General features: G+C 47.3%; 2 protein-coding genes across 2 annotated transcripts; one reads left to right on the top strand and one right to left on the bottom strand.

Moving 5' to 3' along the window:
- Nucleotides 1-495: 495 nt before the first annotated feature.
- DCUN1D3 (defective in cullin neddylation 1 domain containing 3) lies at nucleotides 496-3,290 on the bottom strand (the record flags this gene model as incomplete). Its single annotated transcript, XM_079542989.1, has 2 exons — nucleotides 496-979; nucleotides 2,863-3,290. The coding sequence occupies 2 exons, from the start codon at nucleotides 3,288-3,290 to the stop codon at nucleotides 496-498; spliced, it is 912 nt and encodes a 303-aa protein (XP_079399115.1).
- A 20,315-nt stretch (nucleotides 3,291-23,605) lies between these two features.
- Nucleotides 23,606-27,562, top strand: LYRM1 (LYR motif containing 1; the record flags this gene model as incomplete). The annotated part of the gene is made up of 3 exons (XM_079543141.1): nucleotides 23,606-23,764; nucleotides 25,742-25,834; nucleotides 27,446-27,562. The coding sequence occupies 3 exons, from the start codon at nucleotides 23,606-23,608 to the stop codon at nucleotides 27,560-27,562; spliced, it is 369 nt and encodes a 122-aa protein (XP_079399267.1).

Raw genomic sequence — 27,562 nt, 5'->3', positions numbered from 1 at the left:
TAAGGGCCTTATTAGGAGGGGATTAATGCATTTCAAGTTAACACTGCTATATTCTTGGTATAAAACCTTAAAATTATTATAGCCTAAATTTTCAACAATGTAAACAGCACTACGCACAGTACAGACCTGCCCTGACAGACATAGTATGAAAAACTTAATCTGGCACTGTATAATTTAGCAATGTTAATTTAACCTAACTAAAAAGATCTACATTGTGCAAGAAATATCAGACTTACTTATACTAATCTGAAGTCTTAACAAAAATGCTTAACTTGTAGCCGGGGTCAAATATTTCAGGGTAAGAGTAAAAGGAATAACCAAAGTTAAGAAAGTGCCTAAAACATGATACAGCATTTTAGAGCCCTTTCGAATACAAGGCAGAAAAAGGTGTAAAGTAGAAAAGAAATCTGGAGCCTTGGTAACCTCCAGAAACATCCAGAGTTTACATCTCATGAAGGGCAACAGGTTGCTTTCATCACTGCCGCTTAAATGCTGTTAAGTCTGTTCTTCTGCACACAGACCCTCTGTGTCCGAAGATGTAATACATTTGGTTTCTTCCTCCTTTTTCCTCCGCTCCATTTCCCACTCCACAAAGGTATCAAAGAGACTCGGCCAGGCCTCGTCTTCGCTGTAGTTGCTAAGGTCTGGTCCGATCACCTGAGTAAAATTTAGAAACATGTTCCATGTGTCCCGGGAGATTCCCTTGATTCCTGAGGGGTTCTCTACTAGGAAGTGCAACCACTGGTCCAAAATGGGGGGTTTGTTTTGGGTGAAGACTAATTTCCAAAGGGCAATGGCTATTTCCCGATGCAGCGACCTCTGTCCTTCCTCAGAGTCCAGGCCGAACTGAAAGGTGAAGCGGTAGAGATCCTTGAATTTATCTTCCTGCTTGGCTTCGTGTAAGAGGCTGGGAAACCGTGCACAAATGCCATCGATGCTGTCTGCGTTTATTGCTTTACAGCCTTCAAAAAACTCCTTCCTATTAAGCGAGAGAAGAAAAATTAGTGTGAACACTTCTCATGCACCGAGCACTTCCCTCAGTAGGTCAGAGTGAGCGATTTCAGCAGCATGTGGATGCCCCCAGCCCCGAGCTCTGGGTAAGACGTTGCCCCAGGTCCCTCCTGGCTGGGGAACCCCCCCACAGCACACGCGCCAGCCCAGCTGGGGCGCTGCAAGCACCCGAAAAGCTCTGCAGTACAGCCTTCCCAATACACGGTACTCTCACAGCCCAAGCCTTTCACCAACACAGAGCAAACCACATCAGCCACAAGAGAAGTGCTGAACACACTGGAAAATACCACAGCTGATCCACGACACCACATACAGAGCAGCTCCATGTGATATTGCCTGTGCCTGAGGGCCCATGCTCTGGACAAGCTGCTCTCAAGGAGGAGCCATTGAGCGGTGGCCTTCCTTCAACGTGTCGCTGCTCTTCCAGACTGAAAGGCAGAGCGGTGCCAGCTGTGATGGTCAGCAAGGGCACGAGCAGAGTGCCCCACACCACATGGCGCAGGCTACAATGCAACACACAGACACTGCTCAAAGCAGGGCTCCAGGCAGCACACCAACAACCTGCCACGAGGACAGGCAGCTAACTGTGATTTGTTTCATGATCAGGAGCAAGTGTTGCAGTATAGCAACCAGCTGGTATCAACCACGCCACAGACTGTGATGTGGAATTGGGTGGAGGGAAGACAGAAGAGCGCAGAGCGCAGGAGATCAGAAGACTGCCTTCCCTTCTTCGGCCAAAGCCACCCCTGTGCCCCTATCATGGAACACACTGCTGAGCAGAGGTAATCTTTCACCACTGGATCTGCATCTCTCCCAGAAAATCAAATCATTATTAAAATGATTGTGCAGAATCAGAATTCAGTCCAGTGAAACTGGTTGTGCAGAATCAGACACCGACAACTCCTTTCCCATACTGCACAGCCCTGCTCTCCTTCAGCCCCTGGAAAATCCACGTTTGCATTCAGCACACTCCCACACCCACACGGCTGCTGCAGAGGCAGGGGAAGCTGTCAGTGTTCAGTGCACAGCAGAGGCTTGGCTGAAGGCTCAGAACACCAAAGTAATTTTAAATGTTATAAGCTGAGTAAAAATAGTTACAATTACTCAAATCAATCTCAACTGACCAAAAACTCCAATAAAAGCTCTTTGCTTGCTCTTACCTGGACACTGGTAGGGAACTCAGTGTGTGGGGAGGGTGTTTTGGTTTGGGGATTTTTGGTGGTGGACTGGGCAGGTTTCTGGTGAGTTTCAGCCATTCTGTCATTTCCTGCAGCACTGGAAATGCTATGGGCTCACTAACTGACAGCCTTGTCAGGACAAGCAGAGCCTGCAACACCAGTCACTGCGGAAGCACGTCTCTAAGCTTTAACAGGACTAGTCTTGGAGAAAGACATTATGTGTAACATCAGTCGGGCACAAACAGTTCTTAGCAACGAGCTTGCTTTACACTTTTTGACAGAAAGTAACAACAGAGTTGACAGCAACTACTAAGGACTCTCACATTATTTTAAAGCAAAAGTTATTTGCTTTGTCAAATCTTAACTTTAAGACAGCACTGATACAGAAAAACTGGTTTTGTTAGTCAAGAACAAACCAATGTCTATAGAACATCTCCATGTTGTTCATCATTAGTAGTGTGATGTCCAGAAACATTTTCAGTTCTGAAGCCTAATGTGAGGGAGCAGGAGAGGACAATGCAAAGCTTACCTTCTGCAGCCACAGGAATGAACTGCACCGAAGCACAACTGTTAGAAGAAATACCTACATGAAGTTAATGAGGCTGTCTCTCTGATACAGATGATAGGACACAGTTTAACATATGAAAATAATTAAAATTCTGCAGGAACTAACCTTGTAAATTTGCACATAGTAGCAGCCTGGAATTTCCAAGCCAGAACTAGCACTTTAAATTCAGTGGGATCAACACAGAGGTCATTGCAAAATCGTTCCATTCCTTCCTCCAGTATGGCATCTTCCCGTTCATCCTTGTATCTCCTAAATAACTCTCCAATCCTTTGGAGGGACGATTCTTCTGCGCTGGAGACGGAGTCTTTCTTTGTATCCCCAGAAAATACCGAAGGACCGGACTCCAGAGCAGCATCCGCTTTCTTTGTCCCGTTCACAAGTACGTCTCCCGAGGACTTCCCACACGCCGAAGCCTGCTCATCTTTGTGGACAGCACTTCTCTTGCTATGCGACTTGCTGCCCGTTTCCCTTTCCCCATTTTTGCTGCCGAGGGTAGACGAAGGATTCTTGCACTTGGTGACGCACTGGCCCATGGTGCAGGGAGCCTGGCTTCATTCAGAGCAGCTCCTCGCCGTGCCACAGCCCCGCGGCCGCCCCTCAGCACATCGCACCATGCCGCTGGCGGCCGTCCGCCAACCTGGAAAACAGTTTCAGAGTGAAAGAGCTGCTTCTCCACAAAGAGCATTGCAAGCATTACACGTGGGATAACATTCACCGGAAGGAGACAGGCTTCAGGATACTTCCGTTTCGCCTGCTGAAAAGGAATAGTGTGCAGAAAGTCAGTGTATGCTGGAAACTTTGGGCGATTCCAGGCTGCTTCACCTCGCTCAGTTGCTGCTGTATATTAACAGGTCCTAATAAAGGAAATTCCTAAAATTCTTATGGCAACATAGGTTACAAAGAGGTTGATTCATGTGCGGATTTCATCGTGACAGACTACTCTAACCCAGAAATATTTTAAAGGAAATTTTTTTTGTTTTGTTTTGTTTTTTTAAAAGTCTGCCCACGTTTTAATTACAGAGCACAAAACAGTGAAACAAAACACTGGGTGGAGGTAAGGGAGGGCCAGCAACTGACCCAGACCAGGCACACAGAAGTAGCAGTAATCCCAGTTCAGTTGGTAAAATAAAAATTAAAACGCCAAAACAATTTCCTTGTATTTCATTTTCATAACCCCAATGCTAATGCGTTCCATACTTGGAAGGGACTTTTCACCCCCAGAGAAGGGATCTTAAATGATGCCATAAAAAGTAACCAGACAGCCTGGCACTGCCCTGCCAGCACCACCATGTCTGTTTCTTAGAGCATCACAGGAAAGCAGTTGCTCATCATAATCCTCCTTCCATGTTGGAGCCTCAGACACAAATGGGGTTTGCTTCATAGCTCTGGTTACTGCTTCCAGCTTACAGAACAAGTATGAGAAGAGATGAGAAGTACACATGAAGAAAGCAAACAGATGTCATGCCATCCTCCCGTGCTCTTTCTCTGGAGAAAGGGAACCTCCTGCTATAAGCTGGGAGCCACGTCAGAGCAGCAGCACATGCTGAAGTTGTGAACACACATCCTTCCCACCACTGTGCCTGCATGGGGCAAACAGTGCAGCTGCAGCTCTGTGGGCAGGCAGCACTTGGGATTCCATCCACACTGACAAAACGAGCTTTAACAATTCTTCAATTCATCACTCAGAATTGGTGTAATTTTTTATTATTATTATAGCAGGAAGAACAAACTCCTAAAATTGCTTTGAAGATGAACTCCACGACATGATTTCTACATGCAAGGGAAATGCAATCTAACATACTCAAGAATAATTTCTTCTTCAGTTGTACCTCAAATGATTCACTAAGATACACATCTCCACATAAATCATTTGTAGGAATTTCATGGGTCCTCAGCAGCTCACAGCTATGAATTGCAGAGCTGCCACAAACCCAGGGAACGCTGCCTTCTCCAGTCTGCACCACTCCTTTTCTCAGGATATTACCAGACAGTGTAATTTGCTGCTCCACAGCAGAACTCCACATGAACTCCCAGATATCAGCCTTTCTTCTGTTCTTTAAATTCATCAGAATTCAAATGCCAAGTCCAATTCTTACTCTTCCAGTGATTTCTTACAAACAATTTAGCACTCACGCCCTTCATTTTCCTCCTACAAATAATAATAAACTGCACTGCATCCACTGGCATTTACTCAGTGCAACTGGTTTTCTAAGAGACAAGTCATGCTCTCAGCTGCTCCTTTATAGAATGCTTGAGCTGTGCTCAATCCGCCTCATGTACTACTTGCCTCCACTTCCCACATCACTCAGCATCAAACCATGATGGCAGTCAGAGCCTCAGAAGGAAACAAGCAAGAATTCAGAGCTTTCCTTAATGGAGGATGGAGGAAGGGTTTGGTTGCAGTGTAAGGCGCTGCGCTGACCTCCATGCTCAGTGAGTATAAAGAAAGCGTTCCCAGATCAGTGGCCAGAGCTACTTATTCAACTGGAGAGCAAAGCAAATGTCACACCTAGGTCATGTCAGTGACAGAGAAGGGAGAAAAGGAGGTATGGGTATATTTCTCCTAGTTGGAATGGAAACTTCAAATAAGAAGTGTCCTGCGTAACTGACCCAAAGGTTACTCTGGGCTGGCAGCAAAGCACCAATTCCCAAAAGAATCAGTACTTAATAGCAAAATTACTGTAAGATGGTTATACAACTTAACAGCGAGACAGAAGAGATGACGCTGATCACCAGTTTTGCTATTCTAGTAAAAGACCAAAACTCAGGACTAACAATTGGTCGCACTCGGTGCTACAGGATATGGTACTCCCAGAGCAGTCTGATTACTCAGACAAGCACTGAGTAACAACCTACAGTAAATATGAATCACCATGATGCCCATCTTCCACACAACAGAAACTGCCTAGCAAGGCATCTCTATTTCCTTCTAGAGGAGAGAAAGCAGCTGGAAACACAGGAAGACTGCAGCCAGTTAAAGGAAAGCCACCCTCTAAGAACAAAGAATGTGTAGACCATATTACCCAGAACGTAACACAGGAAGACTACATAAGATTGGAAAGACCCTGTTAATGGTTTGTTTTGTTTTTCTTTTTTCAAGTCCTATAAAGCAGTGCGTTTTTATCTCATGTTTTCAAGTGACCAGATCCCACATAAACCAAGAATTGAAGGGAGTAAACAACAGAGTGATTGGGCAATAACTGGCACACAGAACACCACGCTCAATTGAAAGCACCTGAATTGTAGTGGGGAAGTTAATAGAACATGCAAAGGAGATATCTAAGACACCCACTATTTTCCTCCAATGACTAACATTGCAGCAATAGAAATTATTGGTTACGTCCAGAGAATAACAAAATACAGCCACGCATTACTCTGTTTAATAAAGTGTTGCATCACGAGGTATTTACAGTGAATTTTAAAAAGCAGGAAATACCATGACATAGGAAAAGAATAAAAGTTTAAGAAGTCCTCATAAACAAGTTTAAGACACCATATATCAAAAGGTACACAGCTCCCCCAGCCAGTAAACCAGAAGCAGTTCTTCAGCCAAGGCAAAAACAATGGCTCCAGCTTCACCAAGCCTCACCCCAGCCTCAGCTTCCTGCAAACAGTTAGACAGAGGCCACCAGCACAGTACGGAATTTCACAGTGCATTATTTATCTTTTGTGGGCAGAAGGCACGACTTCTAACATAGCAGGTCATAGGGAACAGCATCACGGGTACCCCCTCAATTTCCAACTCTGAACAGGCACACAATGCTCTCCACAGGGGAGGCACCAGAGGATCACTGCAACTGCTGAACCAGAAGCAATTGCAGTTCCAACAGCTGACACTGCAGCCATGACCTTGTAAGCAGACTTCTACTTACATCACTCCTATGATGTAGGCAGTCATTCCATTGGCTTTCACAGCCACCTGCAGGCCCTCTGGGATCCACATGGAACACTGTAAAACAAAAGGGCTGAAACAAAACTTTACATTTCAAAGAGACAATGAAAACCATAAAATGCACTAAACTGTGCAGTAGCACTTAAACTTCTGTAGTCCAAACTCATTTGTTAAAAGAGACTTTATAAAACTGGTTCACTTTTTCACTTACGGAGTAGCATTAACTAACTATGCATTATTATAGAAAGCACAGACCAAGTACTGAATACAATGGACAAGTTCAAATATTTGTTAAAAGTAAACACAGACTTCTGGCTAATTTAATGCTTTCAGCAGGGGAGAGTTAATTCCTCATCTCAGGCCCTCAGGGCAAAACTAACATGGGGTTGTCATGGCTGTCAAGCAAGGTCCCCAGAGACTGGAAAAAGGGAACCATCACTCATTAGCAAGAGAGGGAGGAAAGAGGAGCTGGGGAACTACAGGCTGGTGAGCATCACCTCTGTGCCTGGGAAGACTGTGGAGCAGATCCTCCTGGAAGAGATGCCAAGGCACGTAAGGGATGAGCGGGGATCTGAGACAGCCAGCACGGCTTCACCAAGAGAGGATGGCGCCTGACCCGTCCGGTGGCCTTCTGCGACGGAGCCTGGCATCAGTGGCCAAAGGAAGGGCACCTGGTGTCGCCTGCCCGGATCCACGCGAGGCCTTCGGCACAGTCCTGCGCCACGTCCTCGTCTGTGTGTCGAACAGAGCTGGATCTGAAGGTGCTGCTCAGTGATAAGGAACTGGTCGGCGCTCACAGCCAGAGCACTGCGCTCAGTGGCTCTGTGTGCGGGTGGAGGCCGACAAGCAGCGTCCCCCTAGAGTCCCTCTTGGGAGCGGCGCTCTTCAACCACTGGCACCAATGGAGGATGGCGTCGAGCACACCCTCAGCCGTTTGCGATGGCACAGCAGAAGGGAGGGCGGCACCTGGCGGGACCTGGACAGGCTGGAGAAGGGACACACGAGAACCTGCTGAGGCCGAGCAAGGCGCAGTGCGGGGTGCTGTGCTCGGGTCGGGGCAGCGCCAGGTGTGTGCAGACTGGGAGAAGAGCTCACAGAGAGCAGCCCTGCGCAGAGGGACGGGGGTTGGAACCGGCTGATCTCTGCGGCCCCTTCTAGCTTAAGTCATTCCGTGCTACCACTATCAATGCATGTTAGCTAAGCCACTGTTTAATCTGTGAATACCAGACAGTTGCTCCCTAGTACAGCATAATCTGGGTCTAGAAATTAATTCTCTCTTTTTTTTCCTTCTCTAGCACATTCTTTTCCATGTTTGTTTTTTCATGTTTGTTTTTCCATGTTCAGTCAAGTTGACTCAGTCTCATTTCTTTTCAATTCCCAACTTTACCAGGATAACTGAGAAGCTCTTTCGAGATAAGGACAGACAAAGGCACGTCTGCTTTGTATAGCAAGTGCTGCACCTGCAGCTCCTTGTCATCACTTCTGTTCAGAGCTGATGTAGAGAAAAAATAAACAAGAAAGCTGTGGCAGCTCCTCTGCTTAACCGTGCAAACACTGAAATATCTCATTGTCACCGTTAGTGCAATTAAGGAGCAGGCAGGAGATCAAAAGCTGCTTTTCTGCATGGTTACTTTTTACATGAGACCTGCTTGTGAGGAATCTAGTTGGAAAATTAGCTTGTCCCATTGTTTTCTCAGTAGAAAGTAGAGGATGGATGTAGAAAGATAGCCATAAAACATGTTCTTACATGCGCCATTCTCCAGATAAAGCGAGTTTTCCTCAAACAGAAGTCCCTTACACAGATGGTGCTGAGCAAACAAGAATACGACATACATTAGATCAAGGCTATTCTAAAAAATGTAAGTCCATGGAAGCAGGCATCCAAAACACTTTGAGAAGGCCAGGAACTGTCAGGCACTACTTTTGACTGTCATACATACCCACAGAGCAAAAATGCACCCTCACTGAAACATTTTTAGACAATTTTTGAAGCTGATATTCCAAAAAGCCTGCTCCCTACAGACACGCGTCCTCTGCCTCCAAAGCTCATCTTACATACCATAGATCCAGTCCTCCCAGAGGGTTGTTCAGACTGTGTTCTCAACATGTCATGCTGTACAGACCCCCATTCCTGTGCCACCACTCCTGCTATGCAGGCACCAGTCTGGGTTTCTATCGGACCACAGCTTCCCAAAATTCCACAAAATTCAACAGCTGCCACCTCTCTGTTCATTTATTTTGCCTGCCTCTCAGCTAAGTAATTGTTCTTATATTCACTTGGGGAACAAAGGGGAGGCAGAACAGGGAGCCCTGCAGCCTTGCTCCCCCAGGAACCCGTGGAAATAGTGGAGAGGCAATCTCTTGCAGTCTCCATTAAAAAAAAAAAAAAAAGCATTAGCATGGCAACTTCACACAACAAACAAACTGCTCCCCAAACAGATAAGGACTCTTTCAGAAGCCTATGATCCACCAAACCTCAGTTTCTAGCGGACTATATCACACACTGGCAGCCAGCATGCATTCCAAGTTGAAAGCAAGAGCCCAGCTCTCCAGGGCAAGGGTTTTAACTCAGACTTTGGGGCACAACGAAGAGGCACAGCTGGACACCACAACGCAAAGCACCGCCCTGGTGACACCAGGAGCTTCAGACTGCAGCTGCTCTGAGCAGACCCCAGTGTTTGTTAGTGAACCCAGATGGCAGTCCCTGGGGAAAATAAGGGAGCAAAAGGAGCACACCTCAGGATTGCTGGGACCCTGATCTACTCCCTTGTTTTTTTTGCATCCGTGTCTGCCTGCCCACTGTGGCTTGGGCTCTCTGGAACACCGCAGAAATGCTGTGGGTTCTCGCCAGCTCAGAGCACAGCTCGCACAGTCCTAAACAAGTGCACACTAGCAGGGGCTGCAGCACAGCTCCACATCTCTACTGAAGATATGCATTCGTGCAGAATTACTTCTTCATTACTTAGATGCAGTGTAAAAGCAAGAAAGCTCTGCTGTAATTGGTTAACAGTGAACTGCAAGTTTGTCAGGCTTCCTGCTTCAACATTTTTCAGTGAACTAGAGTCAGCTCATGACCAATGAAAAGAAGAATGGGAACTCTGCTGACCTGTTTCACATCAGGATAACAAAACATTCTGGTTAGCCTTACTTTTTGGAATCAAACTGCAATATTCAAGGAACCCAAACAACTAGGACACAGTTTGCCTCAATAAAATACATCTGCCTCGGAGTGGAAGCAAGGCATGCAGGTGGGCAGTGCAGGACCAGATAGGTTGACTGACACCTGGCAGCAGGTCAAGGGCCAGCTCTGAGTGCCAGGAACCAAACCAGAGCGGTCACAGTGTCTCATAGGGCTGTGGTTGACACACCGGGGGGGGATGCCATCCAGAGGGACTCAGACAGGCTGAGCAGTGGGCCCAGGTGAACCTCATGAGGTTCAACAAAGCTAAGTGCAGAGTCTGCACGTGGGTCGAGGCAACATCCACTACCAACACAAGCTGGGGAATGACAGGATAGAGCACAGCCCTGCTGAAAAGGATCTGGGTGTATTGATGGATGGCAGCAAGACATGAGCCAGCAATGTGCCCTCACAGTCGAGAAAGCCAACCGTGTCCTGGGCTGCATGCAAAGCAGCATGGCCAGCAGGTCAAGGGAGGTGCTCCTGCCCCTCTGCTCTGCACTGTGAGGCCTCACCTGGAGCACTGCACCCAGATAGGGAGAGTCCTCAGTACAGGAGAGACAAGGAGTTGTTGAAGCACGTCCAGAAGAGGCCCACAAAAATGCTCCAAGGAATAAAACACCTCACCTACGACTGAAGCACCTACAGGCTGAAAGAGTTGGGGCTGTGCAGGTGGAGAAGAGAAGGCTCTGAGGAGACCTGAGAATGGCCTTCAGTGTCTAAAGGGGAGCAAGAGCAAAGAAGGGGACAGACTCTTCAGCAGGGTCTGTGGTGACAGAGCAAGGGAAATGGCTTCAAACTTCAACAGGGAGGTTTAGGTTGGACATAAGGAAGAAGTCTGTTACAGTGAGGGTGGTGAGGCCCTGGCACAGCTTGCCCAGAGATGTGGTGGATGCTTCATGGCTGGAGACAGCCAAGGCCGGGCTGGGTGGGCTCAGAGCACCTGATGGAGCTGTGCGTGTCCCTGCTCATGGCAGGCAGATGGATCGGATGGCCTTTAAAGGTCCCCTCTAACTCTAAGGATTCTGTGATATCACACAGTCACAGAATGTCCTGAGCTGGAGGGCACTCACAGGGATCACTGAGCCCCAGCCCCACACAGCACCACCCAAACGCTATGGCTGAAAGTGGCCTCCCATGAGCTCCAGCACTGGGACTGTGCCCAACCCCACCTGGGGCAAAGCCTTTCCCTGAGCACCATGACTTCTGCTCACAGAAGGCACATTGTTTAAACAGCTTTTCCAGCACATCACGCCTGAATCCCTCCCTCTATTTTGCATTCTCTAACCACGCAATACCCTACATACTCAGCCCCATCAAGAAGCTTTAAATCTTTTCCCAATATGTGCTTCATCCTAATTTATTAGGTGGATAGAAAGATTTGCTAGGATGATTGTATTTTCACAGGATAAACCCAAGTCTGGTTAGCTAACTAATGCACAATGGTAGAAAGGTATCTTCTGGTGGTTCTGTAATATAAATAAGTTAATGAACTAATTGACAGAGCAGACGTACTTGCTTTGAGAAATTTGTTTAGGCTACAAGCAAAACAGAGGGGAAATATGACAGTCAGAGGATGCAGCCATTCTAGATGACACCATCAATTTCAGTAAAGCTGAACCCAGAACCAGGCTGGATTCCAAGCCATTTCTCATCCAGTACACACTTCAACACTCAAACCCTGGGTGTGTTTGAATCCACCAGTTTCATGAAATAAAGACTCAGTCACCACGCAGCTCATCTCCATCTCGTTACAGCTGTCAGCCTTTCCCCTCTCCCCTTCACATGCAAGATGTATAATCAATTCCTTCATCACTTTTCCAGGGTTCACTGTAACTTTTGCACAACATAACAGATCTCCAGCACTTCAGTATGTGCTATTCACAACAAAAGCAGTATATGCCAGGGGCAGAGCTACTCTATATGCTGAGACACAACCGTTTCACACCACTTCAGCAAACGTGCCGATCAGAATACCTGCAGAAACCACGATTCTCAGATGCCTGACACAGACACACCAGGCTCTGAGCATTTGAGTGCTGCGCTGCAAATACGTACCTTAATTTGTCTCAGGCAACTCCATAAAGTACAGAAATCCGCAACTATCTTAAAGCCAAACCAGAGTGACTCAGAAAAACAGCCTCGGTCTACAGACCGAGCCGGGTGCGTGTGGATTTTGCAGTGCTCTGAGTTTGACTAGCAGATTTCACCCAGAAGAAATGGAGGTACTTTCATTGCTTCTGTACAGCAGAACAGGATTAAAGTGGATTGTCAGTGATTTCTGTACCAATTAGTTATGCTTAAAACTGAGGTAACAAGTTCATAACTCCATATTTCTCCCTGCTCCCAGCAATTCAGAAAGCTACACTAATCCCGCAAAACCAGAAAGCCCTCGTAGCAGCTCTGGTTAGTGGTTTACCACCTCCAGCACAGCTCGGCTCAGCCAATAGCACCACGCAGGTGCCCAGCAGCACCCAGCAGCATGGGGCGGGAGCCAGACTGCCTCCTGACATCACCTGTGGCATCAGATGCTCACAAGAGGCTCTGCCACCCATCTCGGTGAAGTCTGCCAGCCGACCGAATCACTCGCTTCATGCAGTTGTGCAGGAACTGCAGGAGCACCCAGCCATGTAAATATTGGAATAAACACCAAGTTATGTACAAGGCATTGTACAAAGTGGAAAGGCTTAAAAGCAAACAGAAACGTTATAGCATTTTAAGAGCGTGCACTTGGATTTTTAAAACTCTGACTGCCATTTTTGAAGTAGAAGATACACAAAGTCACCAGCAGAGACCTCAGCTCTCTCTAACGAGTTGCCCATCACAGTGCACAGCACCAGTTCTTTACACAGTGTGCAGATGCTAACTGCAGCAAGAACATCTAAGCAGACCCTCTGAGCCCTCTGACTTACATTACCAGTTATAACACAGAGCATCAGCTCCCCCTTGCCAGCCTGGTGGCAGCTTCAGCCACCATGCTTTGTAGATGAATTTTCACCTATCCTTGATTTCACTCACTTGCTGTTTGTTTCAGAAACCTGGTAAGTTGTGGGGGTATCTGTTCCTGTGTCTCACAACAAGTACACTCCCTAACTCCCTAACAGGCAGTATGTGTTGTGTATCAGACCAGTAGCATTTCTGGACCACCCATTTGAGTGCTAATGCAGAGTATTTGAGGATCTCCATATAGACCCACTTGTAATGAAAATACTGAATAGCCAGCACATGGCCAAGTTCTGGGACATCTAGATTTATAGGCCTGAGCTTCACTAAGCTACACATGCCCCCCATACCCATTTGGTGCTAGGATGATTTGTCTCCCTCTTAATTTTCCAAACAAAAGGCTAACACTGACAGCAGTAAGTGTTTCAAAACTGCAAAAAGGAGAACTCGTATTACACTAGGAAAAAAATTAGAGTAAGAGCTGACAATTTGCCACAGTCTGCTACTACTTGGATGCAGAAATAAGAGCGGTATTTTTCAAGAGCACAAAAATCCTTTGAATTGTTTTGTTTTTTTAAAGAACGCGGTTACTAAAAAGGAGAAGTGAGACAACAAATCGTCACACTGTCTTCAGCAGCCTGGCTTTCTGGCAATAAAGATCTGCAACAGAAGGTCAGTATTAGCAGTCTCACATTTTTCTAAGTTTTGTTTTTCACAAAGCAGATGTCCCAGACAGAACCGCATTTCTAACTTTCCTTCCGAGACACCAGAAGATCACCACAGCTTACTCTCTTCAGCACTCCTGTCTTTGTTTGCCTACAGTATTACAACCTCTACAAAAGAACTCTTTAATACATACAACTAAGCAGCCCCTGACCCACCAACCTCCTGCTTCCACTTCAATAACACATCAGTTGACAGGAACACTGTCCTTCAGGACAGATAAAACGCAGACCTACCGACTCCAAAAGGGTTAGTTCTCAGGCTAACTGCTAGGCAAGCAGCCTTGATTGACCTTTTTCCCCAGTATTTCTTCTGGTCTGGTTACAACAGAGAGCAGAACATAGAACCATCACAGCCAAGCTCCTGGTGACAGGGACAATCTCTGGATGTCATGAGAAAAGGTGAAGATAAGGTGGAAGCAAACAACACGAGCACATCTCCAAGTCTGGGGTCTTCCTCTCGCTCTTTGAAAGGCTGCAGCCCAGGTCAGCAATTACCCGACTCAAACTGCAGTTAACAAGTGATGCAGGAGAGGCTAGGTGTCTCAAACAACACGTCTGAGACATCCCACGGTATCATAACAATAACAATACTGGCATGGGCAGTCCAGCAGTGTTATATAGGGTTTATTGCAGGAGGCATATCACCAGAAGGCAAGTTGCCACAAAATTACCATCGTTTCCAGTCTAGTTACTATGTCATTACTACTGACTAAGTTAGAGTCAGGGATACAATTATTCTGTGTCACCCAGGCAGATAGCCTGCAAAACACTAGAGCCAATTAACCTAGTATTTTCAGAAGGAGGGAGGGGAAAGAGAAAAGGAATTACGAGATGTCCAGTAACCAGAAGACAAAGCCTACCAAACGGGCTGGTAAGGAAAGGAAGACAGTGAGCTAACTGGTGAGACAAGACACAGACCCCCAGGGAGAAAGAGCTGGAGCGGAGGAGTCCAGCCAGGGAATCCCCACGGAGGGGATAAGGGTCTGCTCTTATCTCATGCCTAGCAAGTCCCTTGAGCATTACAGATTGAGCTTCCAGTCTCCCAAAATACTGGCTAGAAATCTTCAGCTCCTCTTTTATTTTTAAGGATGAGCACAATAGAAAGTACTATTTTTCTAACATCACATACCTTTAATTTTACAATTCCTTCTTACTCCAACAAGCTTTCCTGTTACCTTTATTTCTACAGACCGGTGTGCCTGATGGGACAAAGACCCTGGTTCTGCATCTTCCAACTTTTCACAAACAGCCAAAGCCCCAAACATTTTTGCAGTGCCCCCCAAGGCTCTACATCAGCATTCTGAGCAGTACTGGGGTACTCAACACAGACTCACAGGATCTGTTCACATCCAAACACATCATTTTCTGGTGTGAGTAAATGTAAGTTTACAAGGTCTGAAGGTTTAGAATAGTCGTGGCCATTCCCTGTTCTTCCACTGCCATTTTTCCCTGCTTTACTTTGCCCTGCCCCAGTACACATGCACACACGATATAGGATTTTCTCCCCTATCTTAATGTAGAAGCAAAGAAATCAGTGGGATGGAGCCTCACCCTCATCTACATGCAATTCCATCACAACAAACCCCTCTGTCTTAGAAGTCAGTCAAATGGACTGGTGGCTTCTCTTCCTCAGTACATACCTCTTTAACTAATTTTAACTAATGACTTTCAAAAGAGTTGTTCTGGGTTTTGCCTCAAAAATCAGCATTTCAATTCATCTGATCATCCTCTCCTATTGCGTTATCCATGCAAGTTAAAAGATATAATTATGAATGAATTTCCAAGATCAATAAGAACAAGTGAAGCAAAATTGTCTATGAATATGGCAATGGGCAACTCCAAAACAAAGTAAGAGAGCAGGCAGGGAAGGCACCTAACTCAGCAGACAATGGATCATACCACAGGTTATCAGTCTCAAGAGGAAAGCAGTTTCAAAGCATCACACTGAGCTGCGTACTCTGCCATTAATAGTTTTGTCAAATTATTTAAAGATCTAACTTGTGCCTGCATAGAACTTGATTTTAGAAAATGATCAGAATTTCAGGAATCCTTGCAAGAGAAGATGCTTGCAGCAAATTTGTAATGCCAGTTCTGCTAACTTGAACTAATTCCATGCAGATCACAAGTTCTCCTTTTCCTAATGATGTGCAGAAAGTCTTTGCTTCAGGTTGTATGTCGCCTTTCACGTAAAGGGCTGTAAGGCCTTCCCACACACCATTAGCACATGTGCAGGGGAGGCGTAAGATTTAAGACAAACCCTGGAATTGACAAGAAGGCGAAGCCAGACCTCTCCACTCTCACACAGAACCATTCCTCCTTCAGAGGAGCTCCTCAGAGCAGGAAAAAACAAAGCAGAGTTCAGATGCACTTAAAGAACATCAGCCCTCGGATGTTCCCTCTCTCCATTGCTAGCCCAAGAAAATACTAAGATCTCAGTCTCACATCAACTGTTAAATGAAGAGGCTCCCAGGCCAACAATCAGAGTGTGCTTACAAGAGATGCCTTCTGACTAATGGCTCCCCCAAGAAGGAAACAGCACACAAGGACTGCTGCCCAACACAGAGGCCTGACAGATATTTCAGGATCCACCGGCCTGTTCTGTGCTTTGGGTCTACAGCTCAGCTCTTCGAGTGCTTCACCTGCTTTCCCCTCTAATTATACTATGGATGGTATCGTTTGAAGTGAACTTACAGCTGTGGATTAATGCTGTACATAAGTACTTGGGCTCCAGTTATCAGTGAAACATTTTGAAGGATGGCACATTGGCAGCATTAACTGTTTAAAAGATCAGAAACAAACAGCTCTTTCCAGCACCGACAGGAACGGTTTGTACTTCTCAGCAGCGCTCCCCAGCAGTGCGGACCGCCCAGCTGCAGGCCCAGGAGCCGCCGGGGCAGCGCAGCAGACACGGCCCGGTAAGGAGCTCATAGCTGCACCGAAAGGCGAACGGAGAGAGGAACCGCTCTACAAAGGCGGTGTGTTCAGACAGCAGAGAACTGCCTGCCTTCCAGGCCAAGCACCGCACGCCTTCCTGGAGCTCCGCTTTGCCCCCGAGAACTCCGCGGCTCACCTCCAGCGCTGGGGCCCGGACCGCGGGAACCTCCCGAGCGAGGCGGCCGCGTTGCCCGGCCCGGGGCCGCTACCGAGGGCGGCTCGGACGGAACGCGGCAGCCCCCGCCGGTGGCTCGGCCCCGCCCGGCCCCGCTCGAGCCCCCGGCTCGCCCCGAGGCTCCGCGGCTCCGCACGGACCGCCCGCGCGGCAGCTCCGGGCGAGGCTGTGGCTCCCGGCCGGGCCCGGCGGCAGCCGCCGCCCGCGCAAACGAGAGACGCCCCGCCGTCAGGGGGCGGCGGCGACGGCCGAAGGGCCGCCGAGGGGCAGAGCGCGGGTCCCGCCGCGGGTCCCGCCGCGTCCCCGCAGGGCAGAGCCGCGCCGCCGGTCACTCACCGCCGCGATCCCGGCCAGCCTGCGGAGCCCCGCATCACTTCCGGGGGCGAGCGGTCAGCTGGTGCCGTGACGTCATACAGTGCGCCCGGCGCCGTGCGCACGGTGGAGGCTAGGGCTCCGCCGACCGCGCCCGGCGCGGCGGGAGAAACGAGACGAGAGGAGAGGGGAGCCGAGCCGAGCCACGGCGCGAGGGCGGAGAGCGCAGCCTGGAGGAGCTTCTGCTAGAAAGTAAAGTGGGTACTGAGAGCGAGCGAGTGGACTCGGGGGTGAGGCGGAGGGAGGGAGAGGCGGGAGGGCGGGCGTTGGGGCTGGGGCTGGTTCCGCTCAGTGCGGGGCAAGGCCGCCCCGGCCGCTAGGGGGCAGAGCGGCACCCGTGCCTGCAGCGCCCCTATGCGGCCCGGCGGCTCGGCAGGACAGGGCAGGGCCCGGCCCCCTGTGGCGGCTGCGGCGCCGGCGGTGCTCGGGGCCCGGCTGGGGGGCTCGGGGCTTCTTGGTCCGGCTGGGCTGGGTTGGGCGGTCTCCCCGCTTCCTCCCGGTCCACGGCGCTCCGCCGTCCCCCGGTGTCGGCGCTGGCGGCTCGGGATGCCGGGCCCGGCCGCGCCCCGCCCCTCGCTGCTCGCTCCCCGCAGCACGACGCGCTGCGTTCGTCCGGGAGCGGCCGAGGAGCCGCAGCAGCGCGAACCGCTGCCGGGAATCAGCTGCTGCACCGCGGTGCTGTGCTGTGCTGTGCTGTGCTGTGCTGTGCTGTGCTGTGCGGGAGGCGCTCAGAGCGGAGCCCCGGGCCGCCCGCTGTGCGCACGGCGCTGCTCGGCCCCGAGTGGGGCGATGGAAGAGCGCGTCCGTGATGGGCTTTGCGGCCCCGTCTTTGGGTGTTCATGAGCGTCGTGCGGGGTGAGCAGGGGGAGCTGAGCTGTGCGTTCTCTGCTGCGTGTGTTGCACTGCGTTAAAACCTCTTCTTCCCTTTGTGACTAACAGAGCTAAGTGTGAGAAGGCATTTCTAAGTCTCTGAAATGATGAGTGGCAAGGCTGCACGATGCTAGGGGCAAGCTCACCGTGCCGTAGAGTTCACCTGAACTCTGCTGGCTTTGTAACAACTAATTGAGAGATATTTAAAGAAGCTTTTTTCCTGTTTCCTTTTCCCACCGCCTCTCTGCAGTGTGGTCAGCGTTTGTATTCCTTCTGAGGCTGGCAGAGCGCACTCTGCCCTTCCCATGCAAACCAGGTGATGTCTCAACAGCCTTAGAGAGAGGGAATGAAAGCTGTCATCAAAAGGGACGAGTTAAGGGTTTCCACTTTTGTTTATTCAAATAAAGAGAATGGCAAAGAATCCTCATTTTATGCAATTTTACTTGTTTGAAACTGCACTGGAAACCGGTGATAAAATCCAAGCCCTCACTCTTACTACTTAATTCCATTCTCGTTGTATTCTGTTTCCTTTTTCTCACCAAAAGGCGACACCAACAGGCAGCCCCTTTGTAGGAGGGAGCTGAACGGACAGCCAGGTGCAGGCAGTGTTCCCAGGAAGCAGCAGAAAGGCAGCATTCCCAGTGCAGCTGATGGGCAGCACAGGCACAGGGACTTCAGCTGTGTGAGAGGTGGTACTTGGTGTTTCAAACCACTTCAGCCTGCCAGCAGCAAGGTACTGGTGTTACAAATTAGACAGCCACTCTAAAGCCGCCTTGCTTTCTTTCTGGTGTCATTACTAAATAACTCGATTCAATTGCTCTGTCATCAAATTTGCTGAGATTTATGGTTGTAGCAAACAGCTTGGAAATGCTTGGAATCGAATTGGTCTTTGGTGGAATTTTATTGAAACGTGCAGGTTTGTATCGCTGGTGGAAATGAGGATGTAGTGTGGAACAGTGTGATCTTCCAGCTTAGTTCATTTTTCACCATGTGACAACAGAATACTTTAGCTGTGATGGAAGTCTTGTTATTGTTTGGTTTTGTCTGAATCTATATAAGAAAAAGGTGTAAATATTCCATTAAGAATGGAAAGCAGTGGAAATCAAACACAGTTTTTTGCCAGGTGCAGACTGCAGGCACATAGCTGTCACAGATCACCATGTCTCTGATTTGAGTAAGAGAGAACAGAATTACTTTTATGGAAGGTGAATTCTGGAATTCAGTGTGCAGCTGTCACAGAGCCTGGGCCCTCCCCTCCCTGACCCACCACAGCGTGCCAGAGAAATGTGCCTGAGGGTGAGTGTAGATTGCTGACTTCTTGTTGCTGTGGGTGGGTGTGAAACGAGCCTTATTGCTGTTAGTGGCAGGAGATGAGCTGCTTAGCTGAGTGCTATCATTTGGCTACGCACAGGTTTTTTGTATCTCTTTAAATGAATGTTAGCCAAGGAGTGCATTTAAAAATATGAGATATAGATTCTTGTTCAGGCTGAAGGTGATCATGTTTTATACCATAACGTTCATGCGTTATGCTTTTGAATTATGTCACTTCATTCCACGGTGAGCCCAGCAACTTGGCAGAGCAACCCTGCCAGTAGTGTAGGGTGTACTGCCACCGGGTAAAACGTTTCACACCTGAGAAGTTCAAACCTCCCTTGTAAGGAGACTCCATGCAGTGTTCTGTTCCCTGCCTTCTCCTTTGGGCAGATATGCTTTCAGCGTCATCATTAAGCGTCTGTGTTCCTAATGCATGCCTTAGTTAGATCTTAGTAAAAATCTGTTGTTTTGAAATATCCATTTTTCCCTATGAGCTTTCACCTTTTGTTGACTAAAGCCCTCCTTGCGCTTGCTGCTTGCAGATTTGATGCTTAAAGTGAGTAGCTAATGACTGACGTGGAAGGATGACATGAAACAGACGTATGGTGCGGCGGAGGAGCCGTGCAGCTGGGAGAGGGCTGCCCACACTGTGAATTTGCTGCTCGCCAACGAGTGTCCGTGCCACTTGGCCCCCATCCTAGCTCTGACACTGCACTCCTGGTGCCACCTCACAGTGCAGCTGACAGATTCCCTTCCTTCTTTTTGTGTGCACTTTTAATTTGAATGCTATGCAAACCTGCAAATAGCAAAAGAAGACGGGTGTTCAACTGGTTATTCAGGCCATTGAACTTCTGCACTGACTTTTTTGACCATCCAAAAAATCAAAGGCATGCGTGTTTGTTTCTTGAAAGAGAAACATGCTTTTACCTTTTGTAGTCTAGAGGACTACTTGTTTTAATGAACACAACAAAAAAAATTGCATTTTCATCGTGCAGTAGCTCCTGAAAGCTCAAGGCGCCTTTGCAGGTTTGGGAACAATGGGACACTTGGAGCGCTTGACCTGCCTGCTGTAACGGGTTTGCAGGTAGATGAAAAGAAGGACACAGCCCCACAGCGGTCTGGGCTGTGCCTCAGCATCCAGCAGTCTCTTCCTGGAGGGCTTGCTGACTCACCTGCCCTGAAGCAGCCTGCACCCCACCGCTTGTCACACTGCAGACCTACCTTCGACCTCTCCTTGTTTGCTCTGTTGGAGTAAACACCTGAGATTTGCTCAGCAAATGGCATAGCTCTGTACTCTGTGACAAAAGCACTTGTGGGTAACATCTGTGGGCTGCATTCCACAGAGACACGAGTGGTGACCATCGTGAGATGCACGTTAGTGGGAAAGTGCTGCAACATCCACTTTGCTTTCCAGAGCTGCGAAATATAATCATGATGTAAATGCCAAGGATGTAAGCAGCATGATGAGTAATTAAGAGGACACGAAATCCTTCCTTATCCTCCTTTCTGTCCCACTCAGAGTCATTCTGCACACCCACAAAACTAATACAAGTAGTGTCAGCTGCAGAATTGCACTAATTCCTTACTTTCTTCCTTACACTTCTGTCAGTGTGGGTTCTGTTTGTAACAAAAAGAATGGATCTCTTCTTCACGTTTTAGGTTGAAAGTAATTTTTCCTCTCTCTGTGGAATCACTCCCTGTTTGCATTCTGAGGTCAGAGTCTGACCCACGCTTTGAATTTTGTCCTGTCTGCTCTTGGCTCTGGAAGAGGAGGCACAGAGCTCCTCACACCTTCATGGATCTGTGCAGGAACTGTGCAAATCATTAACTAACGGCAGCTGCAGGAGGAGCTGGTTGCTGAGGGCAAGTGGAGGTCTGCTTTCCATGTTTATCACCCCGCATGTGCAGGAAGGAGAGCAGTGCTGCAGCAGGGGCTGTGCAGCCCTGTGTCCCTTCCAGCATCAAGACATTGCAGAACAGAGAAGTAAATTCCAGGGGGAGGAGAGGAAGCGGACAGTGGCAGAAAAGAATGCTGCTCCTAAACTTCCAGACAAAATCTTAATGAACAGATTCTTTGTGATGTTTAAGATCCAGAAGTGTTAATTGTGATTACAGCTCTGAGGTACAGGTCCTGAGCTGTGGCTGCAGGAACCTGATGCAATTGGAATATCTATTCAAAACTTAGTTTCCCCTGAAATTATTCCTCTTATTATTATTTATGGATTATGTGAAAACCTAGAAGGAAGCTCTCAAGAGCACACTCCCATTTATTAGCACTGGGGAGCTGCAAGTGTGAGCAGCTCCCAGAGAACGCCTGGGAACAGAAGCAGAGGGTGAGGCCGTGGTGTGGGACTCAGGCTGTGGGGCAGCCCTGTAACCAAGCTGCTGCTACTTGGAAAAAAACACAGCAGGAAGCAATGATTTCTAAGATACAAGTGCATGAGTGGTTTTGTGTATGATTGATTTTATTTCTTTCCCAGAATTGGAGCTATAGAGTGAATAAAGTGAAGCTTTTGTTCCGAAGTGATTGACGAGTGGGGCTGCCTGTCTGTTCTATCGCAGGTACTTGCTCCCTGGAAATACCCTACGTATTTACTAGAAATAATTTCTGCTGGCTAAGAGAAATCAATTTGTACGTGGAGGAAAATATCCGATTAGGTAAATATTTTAAAATATGGAAATACAAATGTTCTCTTAATAATCAGAGAAAGAATTTCATGTCTGTATTTAAGATCCTCTACAGAGGTTATGAAACAAGGAGCTTTCAGGTGATGGCAATGCTTACAGCAGAACAGGCTGGGAGTAAAGTGTTTGGAAGTTTTAGCCAAAAGCACGGAGCACCAAATTGTGTCTTTAGGTCAGCACTGTGCCTCTACATTTGGTAAGGGCAGGTGCCCTGGTGGGATCGTCTCTCAGAGCTGCATGGCCTCATCCTGACCACTCTTTGCTTTCCCCAGTAACAGGAATTGCTACAGACTACAGGGAGGTGAAACATCCAAGTTGCCAAACCTCTTGCAGTAACATGGGGGCGTGTTTTAGGAATCAGATTCTGCAATACACCAAGGTGATGGAAAGCCTTCTTTTCCCAGAGGACAGCGGTGACCCTGCTTCTAACTGCTGTGGTCTGATGTCAGGGTACATTCAGCAACTGGAGCTCCAAGTTGGCAAGTAGGTCCCAAGACAGCCCAGTCAGGTACTGTGCTCAGCATTCACTCCTCATCGCACTCACACACTTACTTTGCAGTGCTGCTGCATTGTCCTTCAGGGACAAATACCTTTGTAAAATACCTTTGACAATCCCTGAAGTCATTGTTTTGGTGAATCTAATCCAGGTGGAGAGGGATCTATCTTAGTGGCACTGCTTACATGACAAAGTACTCATTTACACAGAATGAGAATGGGATTTCATTCTTCATTTCTGACACAGATTCTTGGCACACCTGGAGTGTGGAGAGCAGGTAGCCAGCTCTCCAAAAATTGGGGCGCTCGGGACTGTCCTAAACTCACTGTTTGTCTGCCTCCTGTGATGCTCAGATAACATTGCTTTCATCACCTCTTCATCACATCAGACTCTGCCTGAATCATTGCTATACGCTGCTGTAGCGCAGCAAACGAGCTGCTTTGCATCTGGCACCATGTACAGTTAATGAATATACCAATGTTATGGTATAGCAGTGTACAATTAATGAATGAGATGGTATGGTATAACAGAGAGCTTGGCTATGATGTTATTACACCAAAGCGGGCAACAGACATGATAGGTACGCTCACCCATATCCTGGGCTCGCATGGGAAACTCCAGTGGAGTGGATCTCCAGTAGAGATCCTTCCCTGCTGGTGGTCAGCTCTTCAATGGGTCTGGGAGAGGTGCAGCCAGGCTCCACCCCTTCCTGCAGCACAGCTGAATCGCCTTCACCTGTGCTCCTTGGCTGACTCAGTGCTGGCCTCAGGTGATCAATCAGAGTTCAGGCGGTGATTCAGCAGCCCCATCCACACCGATACTGGCATTCAGCAGTGCTGTAGTGCTGTCATCGTGTGGTTGACTCACAGATCTGAAGGCACTGGCGCAGACAGGGTCGGCGTTGTTACAACACAATGGGGACACCTCAGAGTTTCGGTGACTCGCCCAATGCCTGTTGCAAAATAGCAGTGAGGGAAAACGTGGCCATTCCTGAGCCGGTGATTGGTTCAGCAAAGCACTGCAGCGAGCCCTTAACTTCAGGCAGGAGCTCAGGCTGCCTGCTCTGGGGCAGATTTAAGTCTCAGTACCGATATTTTGCTGGACTGGGTCTTCAGGTTTCAACAGCTAATTGCTTTTTACAGCTGTTTCAGTTCTTTCTTTAGGTGGTGGGAATACTCCTAAGCCAATTGAACTGTGTAGAAAAACAGAACGCGTGGTGATCTTTGACATACATTGGGGCTTTTGTGGTATTGGTTTGTTTCAGATGGCAGCAGTCACACGACAAGAAGTGCTGGGCCTTTACCGCAAGGTATTCCGGATCGCCAAGAAATGGCAGTCAGCGTCGGGACAGGTGGAAGAAACTGCTGCAGAGAGGGAGTACATTATAAAAGAAGCCAAAACATTGTTCCGAAAAAACAAAGATGTAAGTGAGTGTCATTGCAGGTTTCAATTTCTGACTCCTTTTGTTGTGCTATGCACGCTCCTGGTGGCTGGATGCCAAGGTGTGAATATAAGAAATGGTTTCCCAAATTTCCTTCACCATAAATGCTGGTACAAACACATTCTAAGGTGCATTTGAGTTACAGCTTATTATTTCAGGAGTGACATTTAGTAAGAGAACTCAAACCCTCTGAGATCTCCATTAACTCTTGAGGAAGGCCAGCCACATCACCTCGATGAGCACTGCTCATGCTGCTCGCTGTGCTGCTTGATATGTTGATCCAACCACTGCCAGGAAGGACTCAGCCAACCTCCTGCCATCTCCAAAGGAAACAGAGTCCCAAAAAATGAAAAATTGTGGTTGAAGGATGAGTGTTCAACAAAAAATGGACAGAGGAGTATTTATTGCCAAGACAGCTAATACGGCACTGCTTAATTAGCAAGGAAGTTGTGTCTGATTTGATGGAGTACTGTTTGAAAAGTCATTATATGCAAACACATGCTGCAAATTCAGTGCATACCAAGGAATGTTTTGTGAAGAGAAATAGCGGAACTGTAAAAAATATCTTCTCAACATTTTTTTTTCTAAAGTTACACCTTAGATGGACTCTAATATTGAAGCTTGTTATGGAGTAGCAAATCTGATAGCAAAAACATCACACCCACTGACTGATGGTGAGTTTATTGAGCAATGGATGGAAAGCATGGCAGATACAATTTGTCCTGATTAAAACCCAGTTTTCTAACATTGGTTTGTCTCACCAGCCTGTAGCCAAGTGAAGTGAATAAACAGGAACATCTATCAAAAGAAATTTGGAGGGCAGAGCTGCTAATTTCAAATTTTAACTTCTGGTGATAGATGAAGGTGCTGATGCTACAGCTATGGTTCAACTTGTTGTTGTCATTTGAGGTATTATAACTAATGTCACTGAAGAAATGGCTGCTTTGGTGCCACTAAAAGACACAACTCAATCTCTTGATCTGTATGAAGCTGTACAAACTACATTGAAGTGATTTTCTTTAACCTTTGTCAATGTATCTGGTACAGCTAGTGATGAAACCTGGCAATGTTTGGTTAAAAAAACAAAAAAAGAAGGACTTAGACAATTGATAGCAGGACTGTTCTGAAAGCTGTGCCTTCTATTGGAGGCAGCACTGATTGTTGGTGGGATGGCAGCAGAGGTTGAACCTTCCCACCAGTATTCCATTACTTTTTGTTTGCTGTGTGACGGATCTGACAGAATGGGGCAGTCTGACAAAATGGTGTCTGACATGGAAGTGTGGATGAAAGGGAGTGGTGGCACTGAACTCCACCTGGAAAAATGGCACCCGCTGACATTCATCAATGCTTGTGAACAATGATAGAGATTTTTCTTTACCAAGTAGTGTTACTTTGTTCTTTGTAGCTGTTGTCATTTCCTTGAAAATAATTAGGAGGCATTCTGTCACGTGCCCTCTGCTACCATCTGTCACATGGCAACAAAATGAAATAGGAGGCATTATTTTTGGAGCAGGCATTGTAGTGCAGTGCAGGACTAAATTCAGCTGATGTAAAAATCACAGTTAAGTGCAGATGAACACTACGTTTCTGACTTCAGTGTGAGTTTCAGGACAGAATGACACCCATGTGTCACCCTTCTCTTTCCCTTTCTGCCTTGCCTTGTGCTGAATGCAAGAGTGGGGCTTTTCATGGGGTAGCGGTAGTTTATGCACTCACTGTCTTTTGTACAGAGAAAACACCAAACTTAAGTAAAACCCTCTTCTACTCTCACAGTCCTGATAGCCTCTGGGTACTGCTGCTCTGTGCCACTGAGCCCAGAAGTACAGATGTGAAAAACTCTATCATCGTATCCTTGGAACTGCAAAGAGGAAGGGAAGAGGAAAAAAAGGCTTGAGTTTTGAAATGCTGATTTTTTTGTACTTCTACAAAATATTAATTTTTAACTTACTGTTATCTTAGGTGGCAGATCCGAAGCTGATTAAGCAGTGCATAGAAGAATGTGAGGCAAGAATAGAAATTGGACTTCACTACAACATCCCCTACCCAAGACCTGTGAGTATGTCTGTTCACCACAGGTGCACCTCATTAGCTCCTACATGACACTCAAATAATAAGCCCATACTGTCATCACGCCGCACATCCCACCTGTGCTCAGGTGCTCTGCTAAATCAGAGCCAGGTAAGCCAGGTGCATGCAGACATCTCTCCCACCTTGCTGTAAGTCAGCTTGTTTCCTCTCTAGGAGTCAAACCATGCTGTTGTTGTGTGAGAAGAGCTCTGGGGACTGTCACTGTGTGAGCAGATTCACTGCTCAATGGATTGCAGAGAAAGATGGTAACAGAATTAAATCCATTTGTTCATCTTTCATGTAACGAGAGAGTAGAACAGAATAAAACTATTTAATTACATTAATTATATGTGTCATAGACCGAGTCATCTTCATGGCCTGTGCTGCCTGTAACTATTCTCCTTGGCATAGATCAGGTCTTAGAAAGCACCTTCCTGCCTTGCTGCTTCTTCTCACCTGTCCCTAGAAAAAAACCTGCTCAAGATGAGGGAAATTAGTGAAGGTGCAGCAATGTCATCTGTTGCAGCAGGCAGTATGGTTTCCTCAGCATCCAGCTGCTCCTGTCCACATTACTACACGCTGCCTCCCACACTGCCCTCCCAAAGGCACTGCCTTTGTTCTTCTGCTGGTTAGTTTACATTTTCACATCAAGAGTTTACTTATCAAGGTGATTGTGGTCCAAATTAATTTGCATCTTATTGGATGCCTGCCTAAAATACCTTCACTTTTAGCATGTCTTGCACATACAGCTTGCTCTTTTTCTCCACTATGCAGAATAACAGCGAGCATCTGACAAGCTGTGACCCTAGAAAGGAGCATCAGAACATATGCTTTGCATCCACTTCAAACCCTTAAGGGATAGTCCTGTATCAGTGCTCTCATATAAACTAAGCCATCAGTACCTTTATTTGCACCTAAAGCACTGTCTTAAAGGGTCAAGCTCCAGCATCAATAGCATCTACTGCTGACACTGACCTTTTTTCCGTCACCTGGGGGCATACAGCTGTGTGACTCCCACTGTACAAGGACTGTCAGGCAGAGGAGAAGCTGTTACCTGTTGCCCCTTTGGCTTCTGGAACCCATGACGCTGGCTGTGCATTTTTGTACGGTATATATGATGATGAATAAGAAGGCAGTATTTCAAGACACAGATGTGGCTTGCTGGCTAGGTATGAGGAAAGCATACTTCATTCAGACTTTCTGCTCAGGAACTTCACAGGTTTTCTGTGTCTTGCTGTTTTGGAATACTGCTTGCAGACATATTTCAGCAATGTTATTGTCACAATCTGATTTCAAATTGCAAAATCCAGAATTAACAAAACCTCAAATAGATAGGATTTTCTTAAACGCAATGTTTGAGGCCTCAGAGTCACACCACTGATCACTTCTCAGAGAGTTCTTTGCCTGGAAATCTAATAAGCTGACTTCAAACAGCGTGGTTGCCGTCTCCAAAGAGTGAAGGAATTATTGAAAATTCAATGAAATAGTCTGTGTGTATGCTTTTTTTTTTTTTTTAACTTTCTTTCTGGTTTTGTTTGTTTGTTTGTTTTTGTAACATCTCCTTTTGCACCTGACTGGTGGGATTTTCTTTTCCAGATCCATCTGCCTCCCATGGGTCTTACCCAGAAAAAAGGCCGTGCGTTTCGACACCAGGAAAAGTTGAGGAAGATTTCTAAGCCATTATACCTGAAATCCCACGATGAAATTTCGTAA

This window comes from Tetrao urogallus (assembly GCF_951394365.1).
Source record: "Tetrao urogallus genome assembly, chromosome: 15".
Classification (NCBI taxonomy): domain Eukaryota; kingdom Metazoa; phylum Chordata; class Aves; order Galliformes; family Phasianidae; genus Tetrao; species Tetrao urogallus.
Note: the sequence above shows the minus strand (reverse complement) of the source record. Positions and strands in the feature narration are given on the sequence as shown.